General features: G+C 41.5%; 1 protein-coding gene across 1 annotated transcript in view; it reads right to left on the bottom strand.

The window, feature by feature from the left end:
• Positions 1 to 25761, bottom strand: part of CHN2 (chimerin 2) — a 152006-nt gene that overhangs the window by 45812 nt on the left and 80433 nt on the right. The window contains exons 4-6 of the mRNA XM_015853812.2: positions 24779 to 24810; positions 21659 to 21772; positions 19507 to 19792 (exon numbers count right to left, since the gene is read on the bottom strand). Of these exons, the coding sequence (XP_015709298.1) occupies positions 19507 to 19792; positions 21659 to 21772; positions 24779 to 24810 (432 nt within the window). The remainder of the gene's footprint in view (positions 1 to 19506; positions 19793 to 21658; positions 21773 to 24778; positions 24811 to 25761) is intronic.

Genomic DNA, 25761 nt, shown 5'->3' with positions numbered 1-25761 from the left:
CTTTTAGTGCTGTCTCTCTCTCTTCTAGTCATTTTTTTCTTGCTATTGGAGCTATATGAACTCCTTTCTCCAGGCTAAAAGTCTGACCTGGGCAAACCCACTGACCCCAAAACTGTTGATCGCCCAAGGCTGGACAACAAGAATCACAGAATTATAGAATGGATTGAGTTGGAAAGGACTTTTAAACCAACTAGTTCCAAGTCCCCTGCTAAAGGCAGGGATAGCTCCCTCTAGATCAGGTTGCTCAAAGCCCCATCCAGCCTGGCCCTGCATATTTCCAGGGAGAGATTCCAGTGTCTCACCATCTTCATAGTAAAGAACTTCAACCTAATATCTAGTCTAAATCTATCCTCTTCCAATTAAAAACCATCTCCCCTTGTCCTGTCACTACCTGCCCTTATAAAAAGTCCTTTCCCAGAAGTAGGTTATGACTTGGTGCACAGGTTAGTTGTAGAAAAGCATGCAATATCAGTTTGATTTTCCTAATTATTTGCTGACAACAGTGCAATGATGAGACTTCCTACACAGAATTTTTTAGCCCTATAAGGTCACGGGGTACAGACACCGTTGTGCCAGGCACTAGCTGGAGCCTGGCCCCTTCTACCTCCAGCTCCTTCAAGCTGTCTCTGTTGAAATGAGTTATTTGTTGGAACTGACCCTCCTCCAGACGGAGCTGGCATTTTTCAAAAGAAAAAATGCTGCGTAGAAAAATTCTCAGTGAACTCAATTAGCTGGAATCTTCTAAATGCTGTCAAAACCTTGTACTTCCCCTCCATCTCATATGTGCAGTTTTCTACAGCTGGAGAAGAAAAGCCAGTGTGACATATGATACGGAAACCTCCCAGCCAAATGGCTGAGGCTGAGCAGAAGTGTAAGCCTTTTTTAGTTGTTGTTATTTTGTCATGTTTTTTTTTCCTCCTGGCCTTTTCAAAAGGAGAAAATCAGGCCTTTATCCCTCTGCACAACCAAGACAGCAGTTCGCTGGGATGAGTCTCATTAAAGAAGTGAAGCAAACTCAATTTCTCTTGGAACTGGAGCATTCATAAAAATGGAGGACGTCTTTTAGAAGCTGCCTGCTTGAAGAGTTAAACTAAACGAAAAGAGACCACATAGAGCATTTCTTTTTTGGTGAGAACAGTTTTTAGTATTGGTAAGCACACATGACTCTGAGAAAAGTCATGGAAAATACATGTTGTGAATGAGCTTGAAACATATTGTCCTGAATGGCAGAGAGTCTACAATACTCTCTCTGGAGTCCCTTTTTTCCTATCACAGTGAGGGCTGTGTGTGTGTCCTTCAGCCAGGAACCTAAACGGATGGTGGAAGTGTGATGCTCCTGGTTCTAGAGCCCTCATTTTGTGCAGTAGAGATTTAAAAAAGGGCAGTATCTCAGGCACCCAGGCTCTAGGAGATCAAGGTAAGAGAATTTCTCCATTTTATCCTATCTAGCTCACAGGTAAGAGTACTTTGCCATGTCCAGAACTGCTATTTTTGGGTGCTCAGGACAGTACCTATTGTTCTCCTCTCTTCAGTCTATCTGGAAATGGAGAAGGCTGTGAGTTATGTATTTCTCAAGCATGAAGAATAGCTATAGAACAGAAACCTTCTCCATACTATACAGAAACATCACCCTCTCTCTGCACCCATCTCTCAGCTTCAGATAGGTCTCAAATGTTCACCAGCTACAGCAGTCAAGGGAAGGCCAAAATTGAGATTTTATTTTAAAAATGACTTGAATCTTGTCTGTGAGATATAATAAGGTGGCATGTTGCAATGTACTTAGCTAGTGTACTACAAAACCCCAGAAACTCTCTGCATGGCACTGACAGAAAACAGCAGAACTGCTGCAGACAGGTATTTTGCTAAGGGGCATGTTTACAGAGAGGTGGATCTCATCACTAAATCCATCACTGTCTCCCTTGACCAGCTGGCCAGTTCTATCCAAAGCTGATGGAGGAACAGCTGTCTGAGTGTCATGAAATTTGGTAGCTCGATGGAGGCAAGTGCAGCCAGCAGTGTGTGTGGGCCAATGAGCCCCAGCACTGCTGCCTGCTTGGAAGGCAGTGAAAAGGAGATGTTGGAGGGAGAAAAGGGTGAGGGAGAGATGTGGCAAAGGTCCAGAGGGACTGCTGGGCTTAACAAAGTGAGGAGTGCAGGGAGAAAGAGCACAAATCAATGGGGAACCAGGCATCACTGATTCCACTGTTCACAGAAAAAAACCACCCTGTATAACTGGCCCCAAGTGTTGTGTGTCAACCAGAAATATCTGGACTTACAAAGTTTTATTCTCATGGGGATTTGTGAGTTTTAGCACTTAGAATTTCAAGGCGTTGCAAATTTTTGCTATGGGACTCCCTTTAACCCCTTTGCTGCTGGTTCTTCTTGCATCTTCTGTGCTGTGGCAGAAGGTGACTGTTTTCCTCTGCTGTGCCGATGCTCCATAGGTAGAAACCAGGGTATCTGTGCTGGGGTTTCTGAAGCATAAAGTGGGAACAAGCCAAAAGAAAGACTTTTTCTTGTCCTGGGAAGGCAAGGGGAAATAATGAGGAAAAATAAAGGTGGTGCAGGGTGATTTACTGGATGACAGCTTAAATAAGAGAAAAAAAAATGACTGAAGGAAAACCACAGAGTGAGGGGGAGGTATTCCAATGGACCAGATTGGAAACAAGTCTGTTAATTTCTCATGTGAACTTTTCCCAAATTAGATCCCCTCTTTTTACATTTTTAAGACCTTTTTGGGCAAGGTCCCTGCTGGGGGATACTTTTGGAAGGTCATTTTAGTTATCAAATAAATTTGCAACCTGTTGTTGCACTCTCCCACAGAAGGTTGGGCAAAATGTCTTCCATGTTACTTTTCCCAAGATCTCTCAGAGCAACAACTGAACGCTTGTGAGGCTGAGTCCGAAAGCAGGACCCTGCCCAGTGGAACCTGAAATGTTGGAACCTGACCCAGGGAGGTTAATTGCTGTCACTGAATGAGGAGGGCAGAGGAGAAGCTGTGGATATTGGTCTTGTGAAGTGCAGCCCAGAGGCAGAGGTTTGGGTCTGTGCATCAAGAGCAGCTGCTAGGAAGAGCCCTGCTCCACAAAGCAGCTCCCTGTGTTTTCTGGCATGCCAATTTCTCCAGATCTCGGGAAACAGGTGTAGTTTTTTGTTTTTGTTTTCTTAATTTTTCATTGGGAAAAATTTTATCCCTCTGGATTACTGTTATTATCAGTCCTACACCTCTCCTGTCCCCATTCCTTATTCCAAAAAAGCAGAACAGCCAGGCATGCCTCCTTACAAGCCTCAGGTATGAGGAAGGAGATGGAACAACACAGCAGGGAAGACCTTTCTTATGTCCTCCCCAGGTACCTTTCTCTTCAGATTCCTGGGAAAAACCCCATTTCCAGTTTGACTTAGGTCGAAGCCTCCTAGGTAGCAAGGGCTGACTCACAGTGCTGAACACCTTGTATTGATGGTCTGTTCTGATGTTGCTCTGATAAATCTGGCCAACAGCATGTAATGTCCATAGTTCCTCTTCCTAACAAGGGAAAAGCTGAGATTTCAACACATGTGATGTAAAACTTATAAACAGTCCTCACTGAGGGCTCTTTACAACAAGCCCAGATGACTTTGCTGGGGAAGTTGAAAAAGAGTAATGATGTCAGCAACAGTGCTTTATCCATGTGCATCTGTGTACCTCAGCATATGTCAGAAAAAAAATAGTTCTTTTGCTACAAAAAAAAAAAAAAAAAAAGAGAAATATTAGGGGGATGGAATCCCTTAAAAATTACTCTCAGAATATATGTATATATTTAACATGACCTTAAAATAATGCTTCGGAATCTTAATTTCCGTTCCCTAGACAGACAAAGAGCTAATTTTTGTGTTCATTCTCTGTAAATTCCTCAACAATTCACAGCTTGAGAAATGTGTCTGTGTTGTAAAAGAGAAAAGGGAAGTCAACAGAACCAAAAGTGGTCAATGGATTGATCTCTGTTTTGTATTTTTGATGCTTTTCCCTTCACTGCACCTCTGGAAGTGATGTCACTTGTCAGAAGAAATTACTAATGCTCTGTTCCCCAGTAGTGGCAACAGGAACCTACACTTTTTACCACGTGCTCCTCTTTGCAAGAATCTGGGTAAATCTGCATTTCCTTTCTTGCAAAAGTTATTCCTGATTTCATCCTGAGTGAGAGATTCACATTGCAGAGCAGGGACTGAGGCTGAACTCCTGCCCTTCAGAGTGGTATCCAAAAGCAGGGACAGATTTACAAATATCCAACTGGAAGAGGTATAAATAAGAGCTGGTGCTACACCTCCTTCCCCTTCCGGCATTAGCATAAATACCACAGCACAGCTACGGTTTTTATGAAATTTGGTCATCCAATGGACAAGCAAAGGATTAGATAGCAGGACAGAGCTCAATATTGCCACTTCCCAGGGCACTTGAATTTCTTCCTTGAAATATCAGCAATGGCCTGCTGCTGGAGTATCCCTCCACTGAAGGGTGGCAACAGCAGCTTCCAAGAGGACATTGCTTCAATTCTCTTCAGTGACTCAATGTATCTGCACACTGGTGGTGAATGTCTGAAGTAGCTGGTATATGGAGCTTTCTAAATTCCTGCAGGTTCCTTGCATACTCCTGTTCACCAGCTCAGGAGCTCAGGCAGGCCAGTTACAGATCACTGCCCCTTCCCTCCTGGCTGGTGGAAGAGGAAGAGGCTGAGGAGTTGCTGGAGGTGACTGCAGTACTGGAAGAAGTTACATTTTATTATTACTTCCCTTGAACAGAGCAGCAGAATCTCTCCTGATGTGACAGCACAACACCTGGATTTTTAAAAAGTCAGTGGCAGACAAAATGGATAAAGATACTGATTAGTGGGATGGCACATGCACTTCCTTACACAGCTACAGGGTCAGATTCAGCAATGCTTCTTTTCCTTCAGGTGATGGCTTTGGAAGCTGTAGGATCTAACCACACTAACATTTTTAGTGCTTTTAGACACTTCATTTTAATGTCTCTCTCATCAGCTTCTGGCTCGGACATTCTCCTTTGCCAAAACAAGTTCCCTGGACTTCTTTACTATGTCACCAAAAGTTCTCAAGCTTGATTTTGAGAGGAAAAAGTAAAGTCCTGTACAAAGCAAAAAAAAATTAGTATGAAAGGAAGGGCCCAAAGCTAAAGAAGGCAAGGCTTGAAGCACCATTACTTAAGAAGCACCATTATTTAAGAGGGGTTAGAAGAGTCAGAGAGATGTGAGGTGTTTAACTGAAGAAAGGACACCTTGCTTAGGAAGTCTCTCCTAAGCACACATTGAAATCCTCTCAGTGCTGGGACAGTGGCACCTGTGGAGCTGAGGGGTGAGCCAAGAGCCCAAAACTGCGATGTCTAAACCCAGGCTTCATCTCTGCCTTACTGTCCACCATCATTTCACCCAAAGGCTCAATTTGTGTCTGCACTGCTATGGTGAGATGCAAACAACATGTTTATCATTACCTTTTAGGAATCTGTGTAGATAATTAAAGCTAAGGAACTTGAAGATTCAGGTTTAGGTAACTAAATCTGATGATATTTCTGGCATTTTCATTCCTGTATTTAATACTAGCTTACAAATACACTAAAAACGATCCAATTTTTGATCTGATACTTTAAGCTATCAAAACATAATCTTTAAAAATGGTTAAGGCAAATTATCACACAGAAGGATCTTCAAGGAAAAAGCCTTATGACTTAAAAAAGCTAACTTTTAAAAATGTTTTTAATGCTGATTCTGTGTTTTCTTCTGTTTCTCGTGACTTTGTAGTTTCTTCACAGTAGCTGTCTTATCTGCATTTGCTACTGAGATCAATAAAGAGATGCTGATTAAAAGAAAAGCTGCTGAAGATTTAACTTGTCTGTTTAGGATTTATCTCAGACCCTGGCTGTAGGCTGTGAACTCAATGCCAAATTTGGCCTAGTCCAGTCTTCTGGTATATGGACACATGCTCGAGTACAACTCCAGCCTTCAACAGCTCCACTAGAACAAAAGTGCCTTAAAAATGTGCCTTCGAGTTGGATATTAGGAAATTTCTTCTCAAAAGAAGTGGTGATGTAGTGGCACAGGCTGCCCAGGGAGATGGTACAATCATGGCCCCTGGACGTGTTCAAGAACTGTGGGGATGTGGCACTGAGGGAAATGGTTAGAGGGCAGGGTGGGGGTGGGTTGATGGTTGGACTCAAGGATAGTAGTCATCTTCTCCAACCTTAATGATTCTAAACTCAGTCACAGCTACTCCTTAGAAGTCGTTTGTCAGACTATTTCCTTTAAAATGTGACTTTTAAGGATAGTTAGGTATATAAAATACACTGTGTTTCAGTATTAATAGTTCAAACAAACCACCATGAAAACATAATTACAAAACAACCCTAGTTACCACAGGTGCCCCAGGGGCACATTATTGTAAATGCCAGAAAGAGACAGATCAGCATCTGTGTCCTGAATTCCCTATTGGGAAAGGACTTCATAAGATGCTGGAACACAAAGATTTTCTCAGTGGGTCTAGCACCTAACATTACAGTGGTGGATGGCAGATAGAGAAGGATATCCAGTGCTTTTGGCTAGTAAATGGAGAACACAACATCAACACTCACTTCTTAGTATGCCAAGTAACTCAACCACTGATGGACCAACCACTCTACATAAAAACAGTGAGACCAACCATCAGCCTCAGCAACAGGCATTCAAGTCCAACACTATGCACTACTAATGGAATGAAAACTCAGAAGGACAGAGAACAATGACACACTTTCCAGCAGTAACCAAAAAAAAACATCATCTGATGCTTTCTGCGACAATTTTCATTAGATTTGGTGAAAGGGAGCCAAGGAAAAAGGCATCATGCTGAAAATAAAACAGGCAGTTGGACACTCGTTATTGTGCCATTTGCCTGCACCTTTGTGTAGGCTGAGAATCCTTTCTGCCAAGTTTCTCACTTTTAAAATATATCACAGACATACGCACAGATGAATTGTGAGGTATAGACCTGTCAGGAGGCAGACTAATGTCAGCACTTCAGCCTCCTGGCTGTCAGCTCTGATTCCAAATAACCTTTTGTCTTCTTGTTCCAGCTACTAAATTACAGATCAAGCGAAAAATGTAATTATACCCCAAAAGGCCATGGACAACATCTTAAAATACACGGAACTGTGAACAGGACAACAACAGTGAAAAGATAAAACTAGTATTACCCATGGTGCATAGCTAATCCAAAACATTCTGCAGCCCCATATGGGCTATTACAGACACACTTCCTCTGCCAACTTCTGCTTTACAGGGAAATACTTAATCTTCTCTTCCTTAACAGTGTCATGATTCTTATCATACTCAAGAATTTGAGAAAGGTAATAAAATGAGAAAGCATTAACACTTCAGTCACTGTCCATTTATTTGTAATCTTCTCCCTCAAACATAATTTGCATCAAATTTGCTATCCACAATGGTTCGCTGTGGGTTTTTCTGAATTAGAGAATTCACAAACATTTATTACTCCACGGAGAGCTCAGGCACTATTTGATATAGTGCTCTGTTCCTCACTCTGATCTTGAAATTTGCTGTGAGATGTACTACTTGTTTAGTAGTAACTCTAGATACTAAATGGAACTAAAGGGACTGATTTATTCTCACTGGAAAATTTCACTTAAAAGGCACTGAGCAGGTAGATGTCTCAACTCCAGCAGTGCTCCACTGTGCGATGCTTTAGAGTCCCCATTGGTGTCATCCAGTGAGGTGCAGGCACCAAGGTGAGGAACAGAACAAGTGGAAGTACAGATGGTTTTGTGTTTTCTTGTGAAATGAAATGTCTACAGCTGAATTCTTCATAGCTTGTACACAGCTCACACGTGGAGAACAGACAGCTCACTGAACTGAGAACTTATTCAAAAACCGCACTTGCAAAAACTGCCTACAAGTCTTCATAGGGAAGTTATACAAATCCCGCATTGCACACAGTGTCTCATAGGAAGCAAGTTATATCAAATGATGACTTGGCTTTATTTGGTCTGGATCCTGCCATCCCACAAAGAAACACCAAATCAATCTCTTTTCCATAATTTCCTGTATTTGAGGTCTACAAGAAACCAAATAATGTGTACAAAGACCTTGAAGATACATTCTCTTTATTCCAGTCCCTGCCAACATACCTCATTTTCATCCATCCTGGAAGTGCCTTAAGCACTGCCTGTAAATTCACTTGGCCTGACAAATTTAGCAATGCATTACAGACCAGATGGATATAGGAAACCGCACTGATTGAATTAATGAAATCAAAGGGAGGGGAAGAGGGGGATCAAAGGAAACTATTTTTCCCCTACTTCCTAAAATGTATAAATAAATAGGACTAATTTATTTGAGGTGGTTGGAGCTGACCAGATATCTCTGTATGTTATCTACTTGTATTTTAGAACATAGCGTTGAGAATGCAGCCTAGCAGTAGATAAGGGAAACATCACTTCACTGAATGAATGATGTGCGAGTCTACCAGTATTTTCTTGTGGGCTGACTAAATAACAGACTCAAAAACGTTATAGAGTATGGACCTCAAAAGACACTACCGAGAATAGTTATAGATTCATCTCTGTGAAACAAACATGAACAGATTCTCCTGATGCCAGAGCAAAGATGTCGTGGACACATTTTCTATGGCCTAAAGGAAGCTTTAAGATGCTCAGATTTTACTCCAACACATTCCCTGGCGTCAAATAATGCTATGGCTACAGCTTCTAGTGGGTGAAGAGTGCACAGAAAAGGGATGGAGAAAGTGACTTTCATTTCAGTGTGAACAGGACTGGCCTGCCTGGTGTACAGTCAATATTAGGCAGTCTGACAGGAAAGGATTTGCCCCCATAATTCTGCTCTCATAGCAAGATCTCTTTTCCCACACTCCTTGGTATTGGCAAAATGAACACACTCCACTTCAGACTCGCATATTTAGCTCCCATTTTGCTTCTAAGTGCTGGAATCGAATAGCTATAAATAGTCAAGATGAACTGGAGGTCAATACACGAGTTACAACAGGGCAGTGTGATGGAGGAAACCACTGGTCTCAGAAACCAGGCTGGGAGTGGATGCAGGGAAAGCTGGAACATCCTGTGCAAAAACACTCCAGATAACTCCTACACTTCTTAAGAAGTTTATCTTTACTCTAAGGCATCTGCAGCTACTCCAAAGGATATATCTGTCTTCTTAAAATATCAATAGGAAGAACAAAGAATTTTTAGAGCAGTAAACACGGTACATTTGGTAGGGGCTGAGTGCTCTGCCAAAGTGCTGGCTATGGCACCAGCATTTCTCAAGGATGGGCTGTGAGAAAGGCATTTCTGAAAGCTTACTGTGTTTGCTCATCCACAGATGGAGAAGTGGCAGCATATGGAAAACTGCAGCCTGGCTGCCCTAACAGGTGTCACACAGACAGAAGAAAGGCATATGTTCTGCCTTTGACTAGTTTGCCCTAACCACTGGGCACTGTTACCTTAAAATATCAGCTCTAGGAGCAAAAGCTGTGCTCTGCATTCACATAAGGGAAAAAAAATAGGCTTCCTTCATCTGATTTTTTGGAACACAATGAACATTCCCACATTCAGTCTCTCAGACAAAGAAGCAAGTAATACCATACATGCTTGCATTTTAACCCCTGTCAGTATTTACCCAGTTCTGAGAGTGGACCCTTCCACAGGGTCTTTATCACGCACACCCACACCTTAACACACAACCTTTAATAACCTTAGAATTAACAGAGAAGTTACTCTGAAACTAAAGAATAACTCTGAGGCTGAAGTAAGCAATTGTGTCTTTGTCTTGAATTTTTTAAGAACATGCCAAAAAATCTGTTGCTAAAAGGAGACACCAGAACACATTCCCAGGAGCCTGCACTGGGGTATTGCTGCCGTCACACCAACACAAACGAGTGTCAACTACAGAAGGAACAGTAGCACAGTCTCTGGAAAGTCTTAAGTAAATATGCCACCTAGTGTTTAATTGTGACAACTTCATTCATAAATCAACTTAATAGACCCCTCCGAAGCTGTTCCCTGCAAGTCTGAGAGGTACAGAGTTCAGCAGAGGTAGCACAAGGAGTCTTCACCCCATCTGCCTCCCCACCAAAATACTGCATCATTCAGCATTATAATGAAAGGTGTGTCTTCCTCCCTGAGACTGTTTGGCCCCAACTGACTGACAAAGGGCCAAGCTTGGCTCCCAGCTCACCTTTCCCTTTGGAGAAGCCTGTTCTTCAGACTACCACACTGAGAGAGGATCTGGGGGTGTTCATTGACCCCACTGCCAAGATCCCAAGCATGCCCAACAGATGCAAGAAAGGTTGACTTGCACTGCCAGCCAAACAGCACTTGGGTCAGCACACAAGCACAGAGCAAAGTGAAGGAGCTTTCTGCACCTCCCTACAATCACTTTGAGAAACTGTTGAGAAAATCAGGGACAGAGGCTTTCAAAGTACAGAAACCACAATTTCTCTTGACATTTAGTGGATACACAGTTCCTCCTGTGGCTATGACAGTGTTCTTCCTTGCCTATAGCCCTGGCTTTAATAGTAGCACGCATGCCTAAAAGCAAACAACCCTGTCAGTTCTTAACAGGAGAGACACTCAAGGTATGGATGTGACTTGACCCATTTTCAAGCGCACAACACATGTCAGATTGCCTTCTTAAGATTTTGAATTGAGATTCTCTTGATGTTTCTGCCATGAACACTTGTTATGTTTCCAAGGATTAAATCCCTGCACTGAGCAACATCACAGCAGAAACCATCTGATTTTCTGGTAATGTCTTGTTCACATTTCCTGATCAATATAAATCTGAAAAGAAACTGCAGTCCCTGCAGTACTTCATCAGCTCCCTCTCCCCAGCTCATCAAGTTTATCTCTACCCTTTGCTTGAAATTCTTCTACCTATTTTCAATCCACGTGACCATGTTCTTGCACCAACCAGTTTGAATTAATGTCAAGAGTATGATTTCAAGAGACATTGTACTACTATGCTAAAAATCCAATTATTCTGCATCTGCTGCATTCTTTTCATTCTTTACTTTTGTAATTCTATCAAAAAGGCAATCAAGTCTAACTGGCAGTATTCATTCTTTTTAACCCATGCTGATGACTGTGCACAGTCCCACTGTTCTCCAGGGACGAGAATATCTTACAATAAAGAGCTCATTGTTACAATTTGTGCTTTTTACACTACTGTGTCCTCTTTCCCAAATATTAGCAGCTATAAAAAGCCAGGGTCCCTGACCTCCATAACCAGGCTTCAGACAAGAAAACTTTCAATAGCAGGTCTGTTGCTGCATCCATTTACTAGTTGCCCACAGCTGCCAAATCTCCTGTGAGCTCTGCCAGCCCTGTGGCTGAGCCCTTTGCTACTGACTGGCCACTGGCTCTGCCCAGGGGTGACCAGGCGGATCCCTTGTGAACAAGACATTCCTTGGCTGAACATCTGCAAGGCACACATTATATAGAAGAATTTAATTCCTCAGTGATAAAACCATTCGAAGGGTAAAGTGGACGTACCCTCAGATCTAGATCACACACAGATGTTTTCAAATGTGTTTCTATGCCATATGATGAAGCAGATTTGGTAACCCCCTCAGGCATTCCATCAATGCATTTCACCTTTCTTTTATTTTTTTTTCCTCCCTTACTACCTTGCCTACAGTGTTCATCACTGTATTTTAGGCCTGTCATCTCTCATCATGTCCAGCATGAACAGATGACAAGTCATTGTTTTCCTATTAAGTAAGCAAGCCCACATACGAGCTAGACAAACAATATTACTAAAAGTACTTCTAATATATAGTATATATATATATGTATATATGATTGGAATATTTTCCTTTTGAAACTAATTTCAAATCATCCACCAACAGAAATTAGTGTGTCTTCTTAAGAACTCTTGCCTTCCAAGATCAAAACGTGGCAGTTCAGAAGCACATGTAAAAATTTAACGCCTACTTCTATACAGCATCCAAAGATTCATGTGAGATAATCATCTAAGGGCTTTTACTTTAAAAATGGCATTTTATTTTCCAGTGACTAGATAAATGCAACATTTGTACTGAAGGCTCTATCCCAATCCCTACGGAAGCTTGTTTACACTAATTTAATACCATCAAACTATTCAAAGGCTATAAAAGTCAAGACAAAAAAGTCCTCGTATAAACATTTTATTCGTAATACATCAAACAAGGCATGTTTTTTAATGCAACAAACATCTAGCTTTATGAAAATTACTAATTTGTTCATAATAAGAAAATACCCAAGAGAAAAAAGATTAATTTATGTATGCAGCAGAGCCTAGCTGCATATATAGGACTACACTTGAAGAAACACACAGAGCCAAATCGTGTTTGCTTTAGTGCTACTATAAACACTTCTGGTGCATCTAATCACTGCTGGTACTGATCTGACATTCTCATTCTATGGTTCTTTCCAGGTCAGAGCTCTTGCACCATTTCCATTAGGCTATCTTACCAAAACTGCACAAGGAAAGGCTTATCTTACAGGAAACTTCATCTTTGCTACATTTGCTTTGCAATATCCTGAACTGCTCAAGACCCTGGGAAATCACTGGAGGTCTCCCCATTAACATCAGTAGCATTCAGATCAGATCCTATCTATCGCATCATGTCATCTGTGTAAATTGGTGATGCCTACAATTTACAAGCTCTCTTCAGGCATAATGGTATCGCTGATTCTGCCTAAGGCAAAAGACATAAATCCGAAGCTGATGGTAATAATGTAACAGAACCCAGCAACCTAGAGAAATGCTCAGGGAAGCAATGTAAGTAAAAGCTCTGCAGTGGAATCTCTCTTTCTCTTGACTCACTCCATTTTCATTACTGCCAGCTAACATGAGCCCACGTGATTCTTCTCAAAAATCCCTGCCTAATCAGGAAAAACACTGGCTATCACTGTTGCTGGGTATGCCATGGTCAAATACAAAGAGCCCCTTTTCCTGTGCACAGACACCCAGTGGGGAGGAATTACACATAATTCCCATGATTTCACTTTGGTAGTTTTTATTTGTATTCCTTATATATTGTCTATGGGCTGAGTTTTGGATGGCCGCGTGGAGTCAAAAGTTGGAATGATGAACTTTATGGGTCTCTTCCAACTTGAGATATTATATGACTGTATTTTATACTTATGATGCTTTAAAGAAATTATATATATACATAAATTAAGCTATAAGGAGACACACGGTCATACAGAAAAATTCAAAAGAACGGCAACATTAAAAGGCAAAAGAAATCATTATCCAGATAACTTTTCCAGAAGACGGTATTTGTCATTCAAATTATAAAACTGTTTACTATCAGATCTCTTGTCATTATATAAGCTCCCCTTTGCTGTAGTAGAACACCAAAGAGTATCTGGGTTAAATCAATACTAAATGCTAACAGTTATTTAAAGAAGACAGCAGTGTATGTAGCTGAGCACTTGTGCCAGAGGGTGCCACAATTCTGGACTCACATGGGTAGCCGTTGTGCAGAACTTCTGCTCAGGACAGTCTGGAGTGATGGATGAAAGGAATTAACTATTCCCAAAGTCATTGTGAATGTGTAAGCTTGTTGCTTCTTGCAGCAAAAGTGCCACGTGCCTTTTATTGCTGTATGTCTCACTGAGATCTGCAGATGAAGGCCACCTTCCATTCATGCTTTCAACTGTTTCTTATCAGTGTGGGGCCTGAGTACCTTCCATGCAAAATCAGTCCCTCCACGGAGAATACCATCTGAACAGGGTGGCCATGCATGCAGGAGTGAGACCTTAACCCCTAATACAAGCAGGTAGTGGGGTGTTAATGCCCCTGTAGCAGTGAGCATCTCACTTTGCTCTCTAACAATGTTAAAACACATCCGGTAAAACTGCTGGTGCAGTTCTAGCCCAGAGCCTGCAGGAACAGATGTTTCTGCTCACTATCCCCTTAACCCCCTGCTCTGCTGCCAGGACATCGTTGTACTCTGCAGCCCTCACCTAAAAGGCAATGCTCAACATCTGGACATACATCCCAGCAGAGGGTTAAACACCAGCTGGTAACCTGTAATGGGATCATTAGAGGTTTGGAGGAGCTGCAGATTGGAAAGAATAATGAATAAATTAAAGACTTAAAAGATTTCTTTATCACTGGCTAACAGCAGCACCTGGAGAAAATTCAGGGAAGAGACAAAAGATGGAGAGGTACGATGGGGCTGAAAGGCCTTCAGAAAGGGACGTGGTGTGAATAAAAATGCAAAAGTGTAAATACCTATAAAAACTGAACCAAGCCAGAGATTCTCCTAACATTGGCTGTCTCCTGCATAGGTTTGATGTAAGAAAAACTCTACTGCCCCTAACAAAATTTAGCTCCATAACCAGATTACATCTCTAATTAAGGGATGTTAGAAAACAGACTTTCCTGGAAGTGCTGCATTTCATTCTGTGGGAAACTGTGTGAATAGAATGGCTAATGAGGACAGTAATAACTTTACTTCCAGCAAAGTTATTCTTCCTTTCCTGTCACTTCTGCCTTAACAGGAATAGCTTTCTTATCTGTCTATTATTTGTGCAGAGTTTTCTCTTGAAGAAACCTACAATCTTCCAGACTCTGCAATATGCTTATCTTTCCACTTCCTTAGTTCTAGACACCAACTCTAATGATGGGCTATGTCCTTTGCACATAGATGTCCATAAAGTCAAGAGCTCCAGCACAGCTGACTGGGAGGTTATCATGCCAAGCAGCCATACACAGCTGCATTCACTGTCCTGCTGCTAAGCAAAGTCTTCACATGCAGCTACCTTGCTTTAGCTCAGATTGCTACACTGTTCTTCTTAGACCATCATCCTTGCTGGCCTCTTGCTGCTCCTGGCACGCACTTGCAGCCAGAAAGCAGAGCAGGGTCCAAGCACACTCATATTTCATGTTTAACTGCAATGCTTAAGCTGAATGAGCCAGGTCCTCCTTGGAGAAAACAGGACAGGAGTTTTGCCAGGATCTGGCACTGACAGAACCTTCCTTAATTCCTACTGTGTTTACCAGCAGTCTGTCATCAGATAGGTATCATTCCTTTTGTAAATATTTCCAGATCCATTGCTGCCAAAGATTTTCTGGAACTCCAGCATCTCGTTCTCATAACCCTTCCTATACTCCCGTGAGTATCTGAGAAACTACAGGGCAGCCCAAACTGAGCAGACAGGATGTTTTTTTTTACAGCCTAGAGTGGTCCTGAAACTCCAATTTGAATCTCCTTCCATGATTTCAATCCTTCAAATGTATTTTCCCAAATTACACTTGCCAGTGTAGGATTACAGAGGAAGAATTTTCCTCTCCTTGCCAGAGATATAAAGACGGCTGTTGCTGTAATGGCAGCAGTTTCCTAATAACATGATATGTGGTACCGATAAATGCTTCAGAAATGACATATTTTACAGAGGGACTACTGCAATTTTTTTCTCTCCCGCACAGCGATTAATTGCTCACTGCAAGCTACACTTCTGCTTTCATAGCACTGGGTCCTTATCTACCCTGCAGCTTCCACACACTGATTTGCCCCACAGCTGGAGCACAAATCAGGGATCATGGCCTGCTTCAGTCCAGCCCTATCCAGACAACATTCAGGGCCCCAAAGTTCTTCACACAAAAACTGTTTTCCTATCCAGAATGCCCTTTAAATCTGGATGACTTTAAAATGACGATTGCCAACACTTAAGGGAAGTATATGCAGCATGCTGCTTTCCTGCAACATTTTATTTCTAAAAGACATCGTGGCTCCTTTTAGATTAAACATCTTTCATACAATTCAGCCTAAAATACTAGATTGATGTCTACAAAAAGAACACCTCTTTCAAGTTCTACAGAAACAACTTTTGGATAAGATGTCAGTGTTAAACATCTGAAAGCATAAACATTTTCTAAAGCCTATTACAAAAGAGCCTGGGTAGAAAGGTCTGAACGACAACAGCTTAATCTGGCCCATGCATCACACCTCCTTTCTGGAGAGGGCACGGCTCCACTAATTACAGCCTCCGAGAGATGATAATTATGGGAGCAGACAGGTACCCCAGGCAGCACCACGACATTTCCTTCAGCCGTTTGCTTTCCCTTGCAGTTGTACCCTAGTTGCAACCTTCCTCCGACCTCCCCAACAGGGAGTGCAGCTCAGCGATGACTGAGGCATCCAGTAATTCTGCTGTCAACACAGGACACAGCAAGACAGACCGATTCCCTGTGTGCTGTAACAAATCTGCTAAAGAGAGGAATGCCTTCAGCTGCAGTTTCACACTCTGCAAATTGGTTTCAGTATAAAACAGAATTTCACTTGTAAAAAGCCTAATCTGGAACAGAAGCGCTGATGCTTAACCTCAGGAGTGCTAAGTTCTCCTCTGTGCCTTTTGAGAAACAATGCAAGCTTCTGTCCTGCATGTAAGGCCTCCCCCCCCCCCCGCCATTATTTCTGAAGCACAAAATGCTCCTGGCAGTGCTTTCAAATAAACTGGTTAATTATTGAAAAATTACCTTTTACCTGTTCGAGTGAGCTGAGAAAACACAGCTTACAAAGAATTCAATTATGTTTTCACACATGCAGCAATGAATGTACTCCGCAGAAATATGTCAGACTGAATATTCATATACTTATTACCAGAGATCTGAATTTCACTGCAGCAGTTGGTGAGGGGGAAGGCTCTGATCTGTGGGCAAAGCATGCCCTTTGTCTAAATGCTGTACAGTATGTGGTAATTACAAGCAAAACATCTGATACAACTACCAGTGAACTACCCCGTCCCAAGTTTTACTTTCGTATGTTGGAGGACATCTAAAATTTGAATAAAAACATACATTAATTTCCCTTTAATTTCCCTGTCTCTCTGTGCTTTTGTTGACCAGTACTCAATATTCCACTGATCTGTCTCATAGCCCAGTCCCTGCTTCATCTGAGTTTACTGTGAGGAAGAAATGGCAACAACAGTCCCTGCATCTTAACCTGCTCTACAGATCCCCGTGAGCTTCTGGTGGGAAAAATGAAGCAAAAGAGCAAAAGCAAACATGGTAGAAACTGCACAGTCTTCTGTGACTGTTTCATTTGCTAGTAATCCAGCTAAAGCAGCATTTGCTTGCACAGATTTGCAAGAGATTATGGAAAACTACAGGTACCAGTGAAGAAGTCTTAATTACCAGTGGATAAGGCAGGCCTTCAGCCTGTGAGCAGAGCACCCTGCCTACCTAGCCCCATTCCTCTTGTCATTGTGATGGCTTCTACTCCTCCTGGCAAGGAAAGTATGTTAGAAACAGCTGCTATTCCTCCTTCTGCTGCTTTCCCTCAGTGGGAGGATGGCAGGAGTAGCTGCCAGCAAGGCAATGGCTCAGCTGATGCCAACTATTTTTACATGAGAGCGCAGTCTTGCAGGCTGCTGCCCACCTGCTCAGAAATCTAGAGGAGCACTTTGCAGGAGAAGGACCCGTGATGCTGCCTTTTGCACCACAAATTGCCTCCAAGGTAACTAATACTTTAAACACTTCAATTTTGTTCAACTGAAGTACAAGAAAAGACTTAATCCAACTAGTAATGAGATCCTGAGGTGCAGTTCCACTGTAATCAGCAGTGGAAGTCACATCAGGTCCAAATGTGACATTTTCACGCACAGGTACCTGGAAATAAGGATGCAGCTCTCCAGTCACTTTAAGCTTCTATTATCTGTTTTTTTTTTTTTGAGCAGTCATCAGATGAAAGTCTTGCCCTCTCCTTTGTGCTGCATTTCCACTCACATGAGGTGGATTGAGTGGCAGATCTGGCTGAGAATTCACCTTATGGCTGAGTTGCTTTTAATCTGGAGTTTTCTAGTGTTACCTACTGTGTAGCTGCATAAAACCATATGGCAACAAAAAGGAGGTGGTGAAGGAGTGAGGGCAGGGGCTTCTTCAGCAACAGGCACCATATTATTGTTTTAGAAGCATTTTTACAGTTCTTACCCCAACCTGCCTAGCTGGAAAAATGACATTTAACATCCCCACGCAAAAATAAAACTCCGAACTCTTTGAGAGCCCTGCATTATACAAAAGATCACTGGTATTCCGCTGCAAAAACTGAAATAAAACTAAGGAAATTTTGAATGCTTTTGCTTTTCCCTGTACAAAAATTTCATAGCACGATATTCAACTTTCACAATTGCTTTATAGTCATTTAAAACACAAAGCTCAATTTCTTGCACCGTTGTGGCATTCAGAGCCAACCAGCAAACAACCACAAGAATCAACCAAACCAGCATGAAACCTGTCCCCATATTGCATCCAGACCCCTCTCTTACTGCAGTACCAACCAACTGAATCCAAAACCTATTATCAGTGGGCTCTTTTTGAAATAAAACTTCAACAGAGGACCCATTGCCGTGTCATTCTCCAAAGGATTTCCCTGCGGCAGCATGCCTTCCCTAAAAAATGTCATTATTAACAGAATTAATTTCTTACAGGGGTTTACGAGTCGGGTCAGTTACTAGAGCAATTATCATCAAATCTGAGCCAGCGTATTATCAGTCAGTGCTGATACGTGAACCCAACAGATAATAACTATCCTAGAAATGTCCTAGAGTAATGAGGATACACATAAAAAAGCAGATCTCCATTCATGCTCGGTACAACAGCAAATTCACCCCTTGCTTCCAAAATATAACCCAGCTCTAGTTCCCATCTAGCTAGCCAGGACAATGAGCATTAAGGACATCAGTCATACAGTAGAAATATGCTTACGTATGTCAGTAAATCGATTCATCACTAACATCTGCCTCAAAAAAAGTTTTGCTTGGCAGTTCTTACTGCCTTACCACCTGGGAAACGAAAATATCCACATGTCACTATGTACAAGACTGCTTCTCAAATGTAAAAGAATTTCTAATTTTACACCTTCAGCTGGCTGCTAACTGCACAAGACTCTCAATTTACTATTATGTTAATAACCCCCAGTCCTTATGATGCTATGAGATATGAGCACATGAAAGGAGGAGATCAAGAAAAGCTGACTCAAATGAGAAAAGTGAGAACAGTAGAAGGAAACCACACAACACCCCAGTTTCAGACCCATCCACCAAGGCCTTGGCAGAAGAGAGAAGCTTTGCACTAAGAATGGAAAGAACAAACTTGAGCTATGGTGAACGGTAGATGGGAACCAGTTTCATAACCAGAGACCTACTGTGGAATATGCTTGAGTATACATGGACAAAGAAATGTAACTTGTGAATAATTTTAGATGCAGCTAGGCAGTATGTGTACAGATATTGACACTGCAAAAATATTTGCATTTGGTACTTGTTAGAAAACTCTCACTATCAACTCCAAACAAATATTAGTTTGGAACAAAGAGCACGTTAACAGGACACAAACATTTCAGCAGGATGGCAATATTTGATGACGTATGGGAAAACATATTAAAAAAGTCAGTAGATATAACACTTTTTTTTCTAAAGACTTAATAGATTACCTGGTATCAATTACCCAAAATTTTACTTACCTTCTCAACGGGGGTATTTTCTTCACTTGTTACACTTGCTTTTCTTGATTCATTTTTTGTTCTGCTCAGCCTCCGGGAGACCTTCTCTCTAAGCAAAGTGGCGTATCCAATGTGTTCGTAGATGGGATTTGTCGTCATTTTGGAAATATACTCGGAAGCCTTTGTTTCTATATACAACGTTATCAAGCCATCTGTTACTAGATCATGGATTGATTCAAATCTTTTCTCCCCAACGAAGTGCTTCCCATCATAGAACAACCTGTAGTTTAAGGTCTGATTGCCAAATCTGCATATACCAGAAGAAAAGGAGGGAGAGGACAAAAAGACAGAGGGAAGAATGTCAGAGGGAACTCACACTGTCAAAACACTTGAAGAGATCATTTTGCTGACATGCTGAACTGTCTGGACTGCATATGGAACATGAACATGGTGCAAATGGATCTCTGTGGTGCTCCAGCTCAAATTAAAACCCAATGGTTTTTAATTTGACCATTACCCCATGTAGTACCCCATGGGTAGGCTACAAGCCATATGACTCAGATACACCTGAGTTGAATATAAATCCTGAAGGGCCAAGAGAAAGCCAAGAGAAAGGCACATTGTCACTGACATAACCTTATGTGGGATGTATAATTGTGTTGAGGGCTGGTCTGTCCTGAAATGTTTCTGAGGTCCTGAAACTAGAGAAATTTAACTATCACGGCCATTATTTACAGCCACTGAAGAGATGGACACTGTAAGCAAGCAACTCAAACCCAAAGGTCTGAGCCACCCTCTGGTAAGAAGTGAGCAGCTCCTAATCCTGGGAGGTGTAAACGATGTGTAAATTCATGGCAGCAGCATGTTCTGCTACAACACCAATGTGGAATTCCTCTCTCGATTAAACAATTCAATAATATCATACTGGCTTATGTGGCTCCATGTTGTACCAAATGTGCACATTCTGTACACTTTGTAGGGCATTCAAATAAAATGATGTAACTCTTATTTTTTCACCCAAGTTTTTCATACAAATTCTCAACTGTGAATCAAATTCATTTTTTGAGTCTACAAATATTATCTGGATGGACTTAGAAATCATGCAGTTGCGTCAAAGAAGGAAATTTGCCATAATCCCCATCCTCTGGTAGTTCTTTTTAGTCTTTAAATCTCTCTCCAAAACCTTAAGAAATTACATTTGTCCTTTTTCAGCTGACAAAAGTTGTTTTTAATTTACAACACTTTGCAATTGGCACGACTCACCAGCTTTCCTACTCTACCATCTGCACATCAATATGAAGTCTCAGAAGGATTTCAGCACCATTTCACAGCCACTTGGGATAAGCAGTTTTGCTACTGGCTTACTAATAGAAGGGTAAAAATGAGGATGCACGTCCCACAGAAGGAATAATGCTATAAGCACTGTAACATTTTGCCATGGAGTTTGTTTTGTCAAAATCCAGTGGAATATCTGATCCTTTTCACATTAACACAAAATACCTTTAAGACTGTCACATGGAAAGGTTTTGGATGGCACAGCTAAGACGGGAGCAGCTTTATCTTCAAGAAAAGGCACCTGTGAGGGGTAGTGAGGCAGTAGCTCAGGATTTTGCTGAATTCTGAGTTCAGGTGTACAACAGTCTTCCTACTGTGAGCATCCCATGCTTCATACTGTATTCTACAGTAAGCTTGAATTTCACTTGGGGGAAGAAAACTGACTTCTGATCTGCTGCTGGATCTTGTTATTTTTCTAGGCCTGATTCTTTAAATATCAACTCCTATTGCTGGTGTTGGTGTACACAGACTCACAGGTATCACAGAGCTCAGAGAACAACCTAGCTGAGTCTTCTGTCAGGATATTCTTCCTTTGTCCTCACCTACATACTGTAGAGTTTTCAAGTAAAAGCTTCATGTTTATCCCACTGCAACACACAATTCTAGATAGCAGAAATGCTTAAAAGAGGCAGTTCTAAAAGCGATCTCCTAGCCAAATGCTAACATACAGACATAGTTAACTGTGGTGCCGCAATAGTTCGGCTGCTAACAAGAGGGTGCAAAACCACCCCAACATCATGCAGCGTTTTACATACCCGTGGGTGCAGACATCCCTCAGGCAGGACTGACAGCGCCTCCTACACATACATCTTTACAGCTGAAATAAAACAGCATTTACCTGAGAGCAAGTGTGTAGCAGCCGGGTTGCCTCTGGCTTTCTCTTAGAATGTATGCTCCTTCTACACCAGCAAGTATCTCATCTGCTTGCTCCCGAGAAATGATCCCATGGAACCTAAGGGAAGATATTGAAGCAATTTCCAGAACAATCCAATCAGAAATGCCTCCCTGCTCTACTGAAAACCACTGAAAAGCTTCTGAAATGAGACTGCAGATGCAGCAGGACACAACACTGTGTAACATCTGTGTGAGGACCTGGTAAGTGAGAAGAGCAAACAACAGCCAAGTGTTCCCCAAAAATCTTTTTCCATAAATATACCATGTTTTTTTTACAACTTTTCTCCTCTATCAGTCAATACTTCTTTTCTGTAGAAGTTTTGTGGGGACAGAATAGAAAAAAATGGGCAATAATGGTAGTATTTTTATTTTAAATGCTGATGATTTCAAAAGAAGAGGTCATTCTTATTCCTAGTTTTCTTTAGCTTTTAATACCACTTCCTTAAGATTGTAGCTGAAATTGAGAAGAAAAATGGCAACAGTCACTCAAAATTCTTTTCTGCCCATACTGAAGTAGAAGATATTTCACATCCTCAAGAAAAACACCGTTTTCTTTATTTCAGTCAAATTCCTCATTCTGTGTAGCAGTACTTCTGTGATTCTTTTGCCATTGTATTTTATGAACGAAAGAGGCCAGGGGATGCATAATAAACCTTACAATAATCAATGCTTAGTTGTGATCCTTCCACAAGTACAAACAACATCTTTACAGCAGTTTCAGTCTTAACTCTGACACACATTTTGCTAGCTGATAAGTTTCCAAGCGTCTCCTCAAAGGTTTCGAAAGTGCCTATTTTTGCCACTGTCTCTGAAAAATGGCACCAAATTGTACTGACCTGAAGCGTTTTCTCTTTCCTGACAATACATTTGAAGTGGCATATTTCTAACACTGCCTCTGGCATGGTAGTGGAAAAGAAGAAAAACACACTGGATGTAAATGCGATTGTTGTCCTATTCTCTTAAGTTGTATTTTCACAACTAATATATGCTGGAAACATTAGATTTTGGTGATTTTACCATAGTAACTTTACATTCAAAAGTATGTAAATTGACTCATACATTCTTTTCATACTGCTGGGGACAGAGTAATTTCCTGCTGCATCCAATTCAAAACAAGCATCCTCTAGATGACATAATTTAAGCATGTTTTTACCAGTAAACTCACGGCAATTTGTACACCTACTTAAAAATAATGAGCACCACCAGAAGCTTATTATAAAATAAACCAGGCTTTAGTGTAGATAGTAGAAAAAAAAAAACCCTCTCCTGGTACTCAATATAAGAAACTACTGGGACAGGATACCTGGGGCAGCTGTGAAATTTCTTTAACTATGGGTGTTAAGCACAGGGTAATCCATGCATTTCTCATGTATATTTTCAGTAAATATATGTATGAGCATAAAACCTGTTGTGCATGGTGCAAGATTGCCTGGGCTCAGCCTTCTGTCCATGACAGCAGCCGACAATAAATGTTCATGAAAAGAGTACAGGAAGCAGTTAAACACTTCTTTCACTTCACATCCCTGTCCAACCATCTATCACTGGTTAAGCCAGAAGTTGTGCCATCAGTTGTGACCTTATCCTTCATGAATCAGAGTCACACTTGGAAAAACTTCAATATCACTATGCTTACGGCCTCCTCAGCAACACATGGCAATGAACCTGAGAGGGATGCTGTGAGCTCCTCTACTGGGCATTCACTGAAGAAGGGCTGTTTGTCTTCTATATACTGTAGTCCATCACTTTGCTCTGCCTTTCATTTGTTCTACACTCTAAAAACAAGGGAGAAGGAATGGGGAGAGGGGGATCTGCACTGCTTAAAATGCAGCCACTCTGTGAATTTACACAATAATATAATCTCATATGTTCTATTTCTTTCCCTAGGAGGTCCTGATCCTCTTTCCAAGTAGTATTGAGCACTGAGTCAATTGCTGGTACAGGGCCGTCCCCAGTGGTTCTGAAATCTTTCTGAGTTGTAAGAATGGATGTGATATCCTAAGGGATATCCTAAGGGATATCACATCCATCCCTACAGTTCTGCCAGCCCCACACACACCCACGGGATGCCAACCAGCATGCACTGCATGGGTGAAAGGTTGTTGCAATGGCTTTATGTCTTGCTTTAGACAGTGTCATGGCTTGCTTAGCTGGATGCTGTCTTCAACTCCGTTATACTGCCATGGCTTGATCTAAATTCCCTACTGTCAAAGATAGTATTAAAAAAAAATGAAACTCAGTAATTAGGGGCAAGCTGCTGGCTCTTGAGCTTCTCAATAGCAGAAAAGGTTCATTAAACACAGATGTGTCTGGGATGGAAGGAAATAAGAACAGGGGATCTCAGCAGTTTAGCCAGTGATAAGATGTTAAGCCTCAGCAGATTACTCCAGTAAAGGCCAATTGCTAGCACTACAAGAGATGCTGAACAAGGAGACCGTGGTGATTTCTCCCTTTCAGCTTTACCTGCTAAAAATTCCTTGCAAATACTGAATCCAGCTCCTTGCGAGTAAGCTATTGACAAGTAGGAAAGCTGTTGAGCTTGACCTCTAGCAATCCCTTATCTTCCTTACAACAAAAATGCACCGACACTTGGGCGATTTTAGATCTAGTAACTTTACCAGGATCAGTAGTACTCTGACATGCAGCAGAAAGTGTGTGTACTTCCATATCCAGGTGTGAGTGTTAGGCAGGAAGAAGCATAAAGACACCCTTAAAAAGGCACTAATGGAGGCAAGCTGCCCATCACAGGGTGGCTAGTAGGTTAAAACATCAACAAGCATAAAAGGAAAAACCACTCAAGACAGTATCTTTTTTCCCCCAAACTGTCCTTGCAAACATAAACCTGAAGGCTTCAACAGTGTCAGAGATTGTGAGCAGCAGTACTGAACTGTAACATCAATAACACTGATCCAATATTAGGCATTCAAGATACTTAGCTTCCAGTTGAAGCAAAAGGTAAATTATTTGCCAGAACTCCACAGTGTTTTTTGTTATTGTGGTTGTTTAAATTCCACAAGTACAACTTTCAGCTACACCCAACACATATATAAAAGAGAAGGATACTTACTCTCTTCCATAATACTTTGGTCTGTTCTCCACCTAGATTTTGAGAGAAAGGAAAAAATGTTTCAAACAGTTTTAAATAAGCAACATAAAAATGAATTACGTTCGATTATTAACAAGGACTATTGCGCGACCAACTAAGTGCTGAAATTCTGCAGATTCAAAACTGTGACCAGAACACGATGACCAGAACAGAACAGGAAAATAAAAGGAGGTTGTTTTAGTGATGGATTTCTAGAAATGCACTTCCCAGAGGTTAGAAAAAAAAAACCAGAACTATATCACATTGCATAAAATCTGATCAGTTGCATAAAGAATATGTATTAGTATTTTTTGCCAGTCTAATAGTTACACAACAACTATTCCCAGCTATTCCAAAGATCTTTGGACCATGTTCTAGGAATGCAATGTTTGCATACAGAAACTTGGGGTATTCTGATGAGTGCATTTATTCCTCAAGCTCCAATAACTGGTAAGTTCTGAAAGCAAACGTCAGCCCTTATTTCTTTTGCCTTGTTTTCTGAACTGCCTCCCAGCTCCTGGACGGGCTCTGCAGGTGATGCACGGCCCGGCGCGCAGCAGGCAGAGGCCGGCAGAGGGCATGGCTCCCCCAGCTGAGACCCACCCGATCCATCTGCAATTGGTCCGGGCATCCTCATTTACAGACTCCAGGACATCCAAACGCACGTTCTTGTTTTGATTAAGCCTCATTATTTCACTCATAAAAACTTTGAATTCATGGAGGTCCTTTACTTCTAAATAACAAATGCGTGTCACTACTTTGGATTCAATAATTTATACACTGTGCACTAAATTGAAGCAGCTGCCTTTGTACCCTGCAGTCGCTAAGGCTCCAATGCAGCGCAAAATGAACTAAAGTCTGTAGAAGATAATGAGAACCTTCAATGGAAGTCCTATGGGATTTCAATCAAGTCCTGACTGTTCTTCTTTTCCAGCTTGATGTTTCTTTCCCAGCACAGCTCTGAC

Source organism: Coturnix japonica, chromosome 2 (genome assembly GCF_001577835.2).
Source record: "Coturnix japonica isolate 7356 chromosome 2, Coturnix japonica 2.1, whole genome shotgun sequence".
Lineage (NCBI taxonomy): Eukaryota > Metazoa > Chordata > Aves > Galliformes > Phasianidae > Coturnix > Coturnix japonica.
The sequence above is the reverse complement of the archived record's forward strand: the minus strand, read 5'-3'. Positions and strand labels throughout refer to the sequence as shown.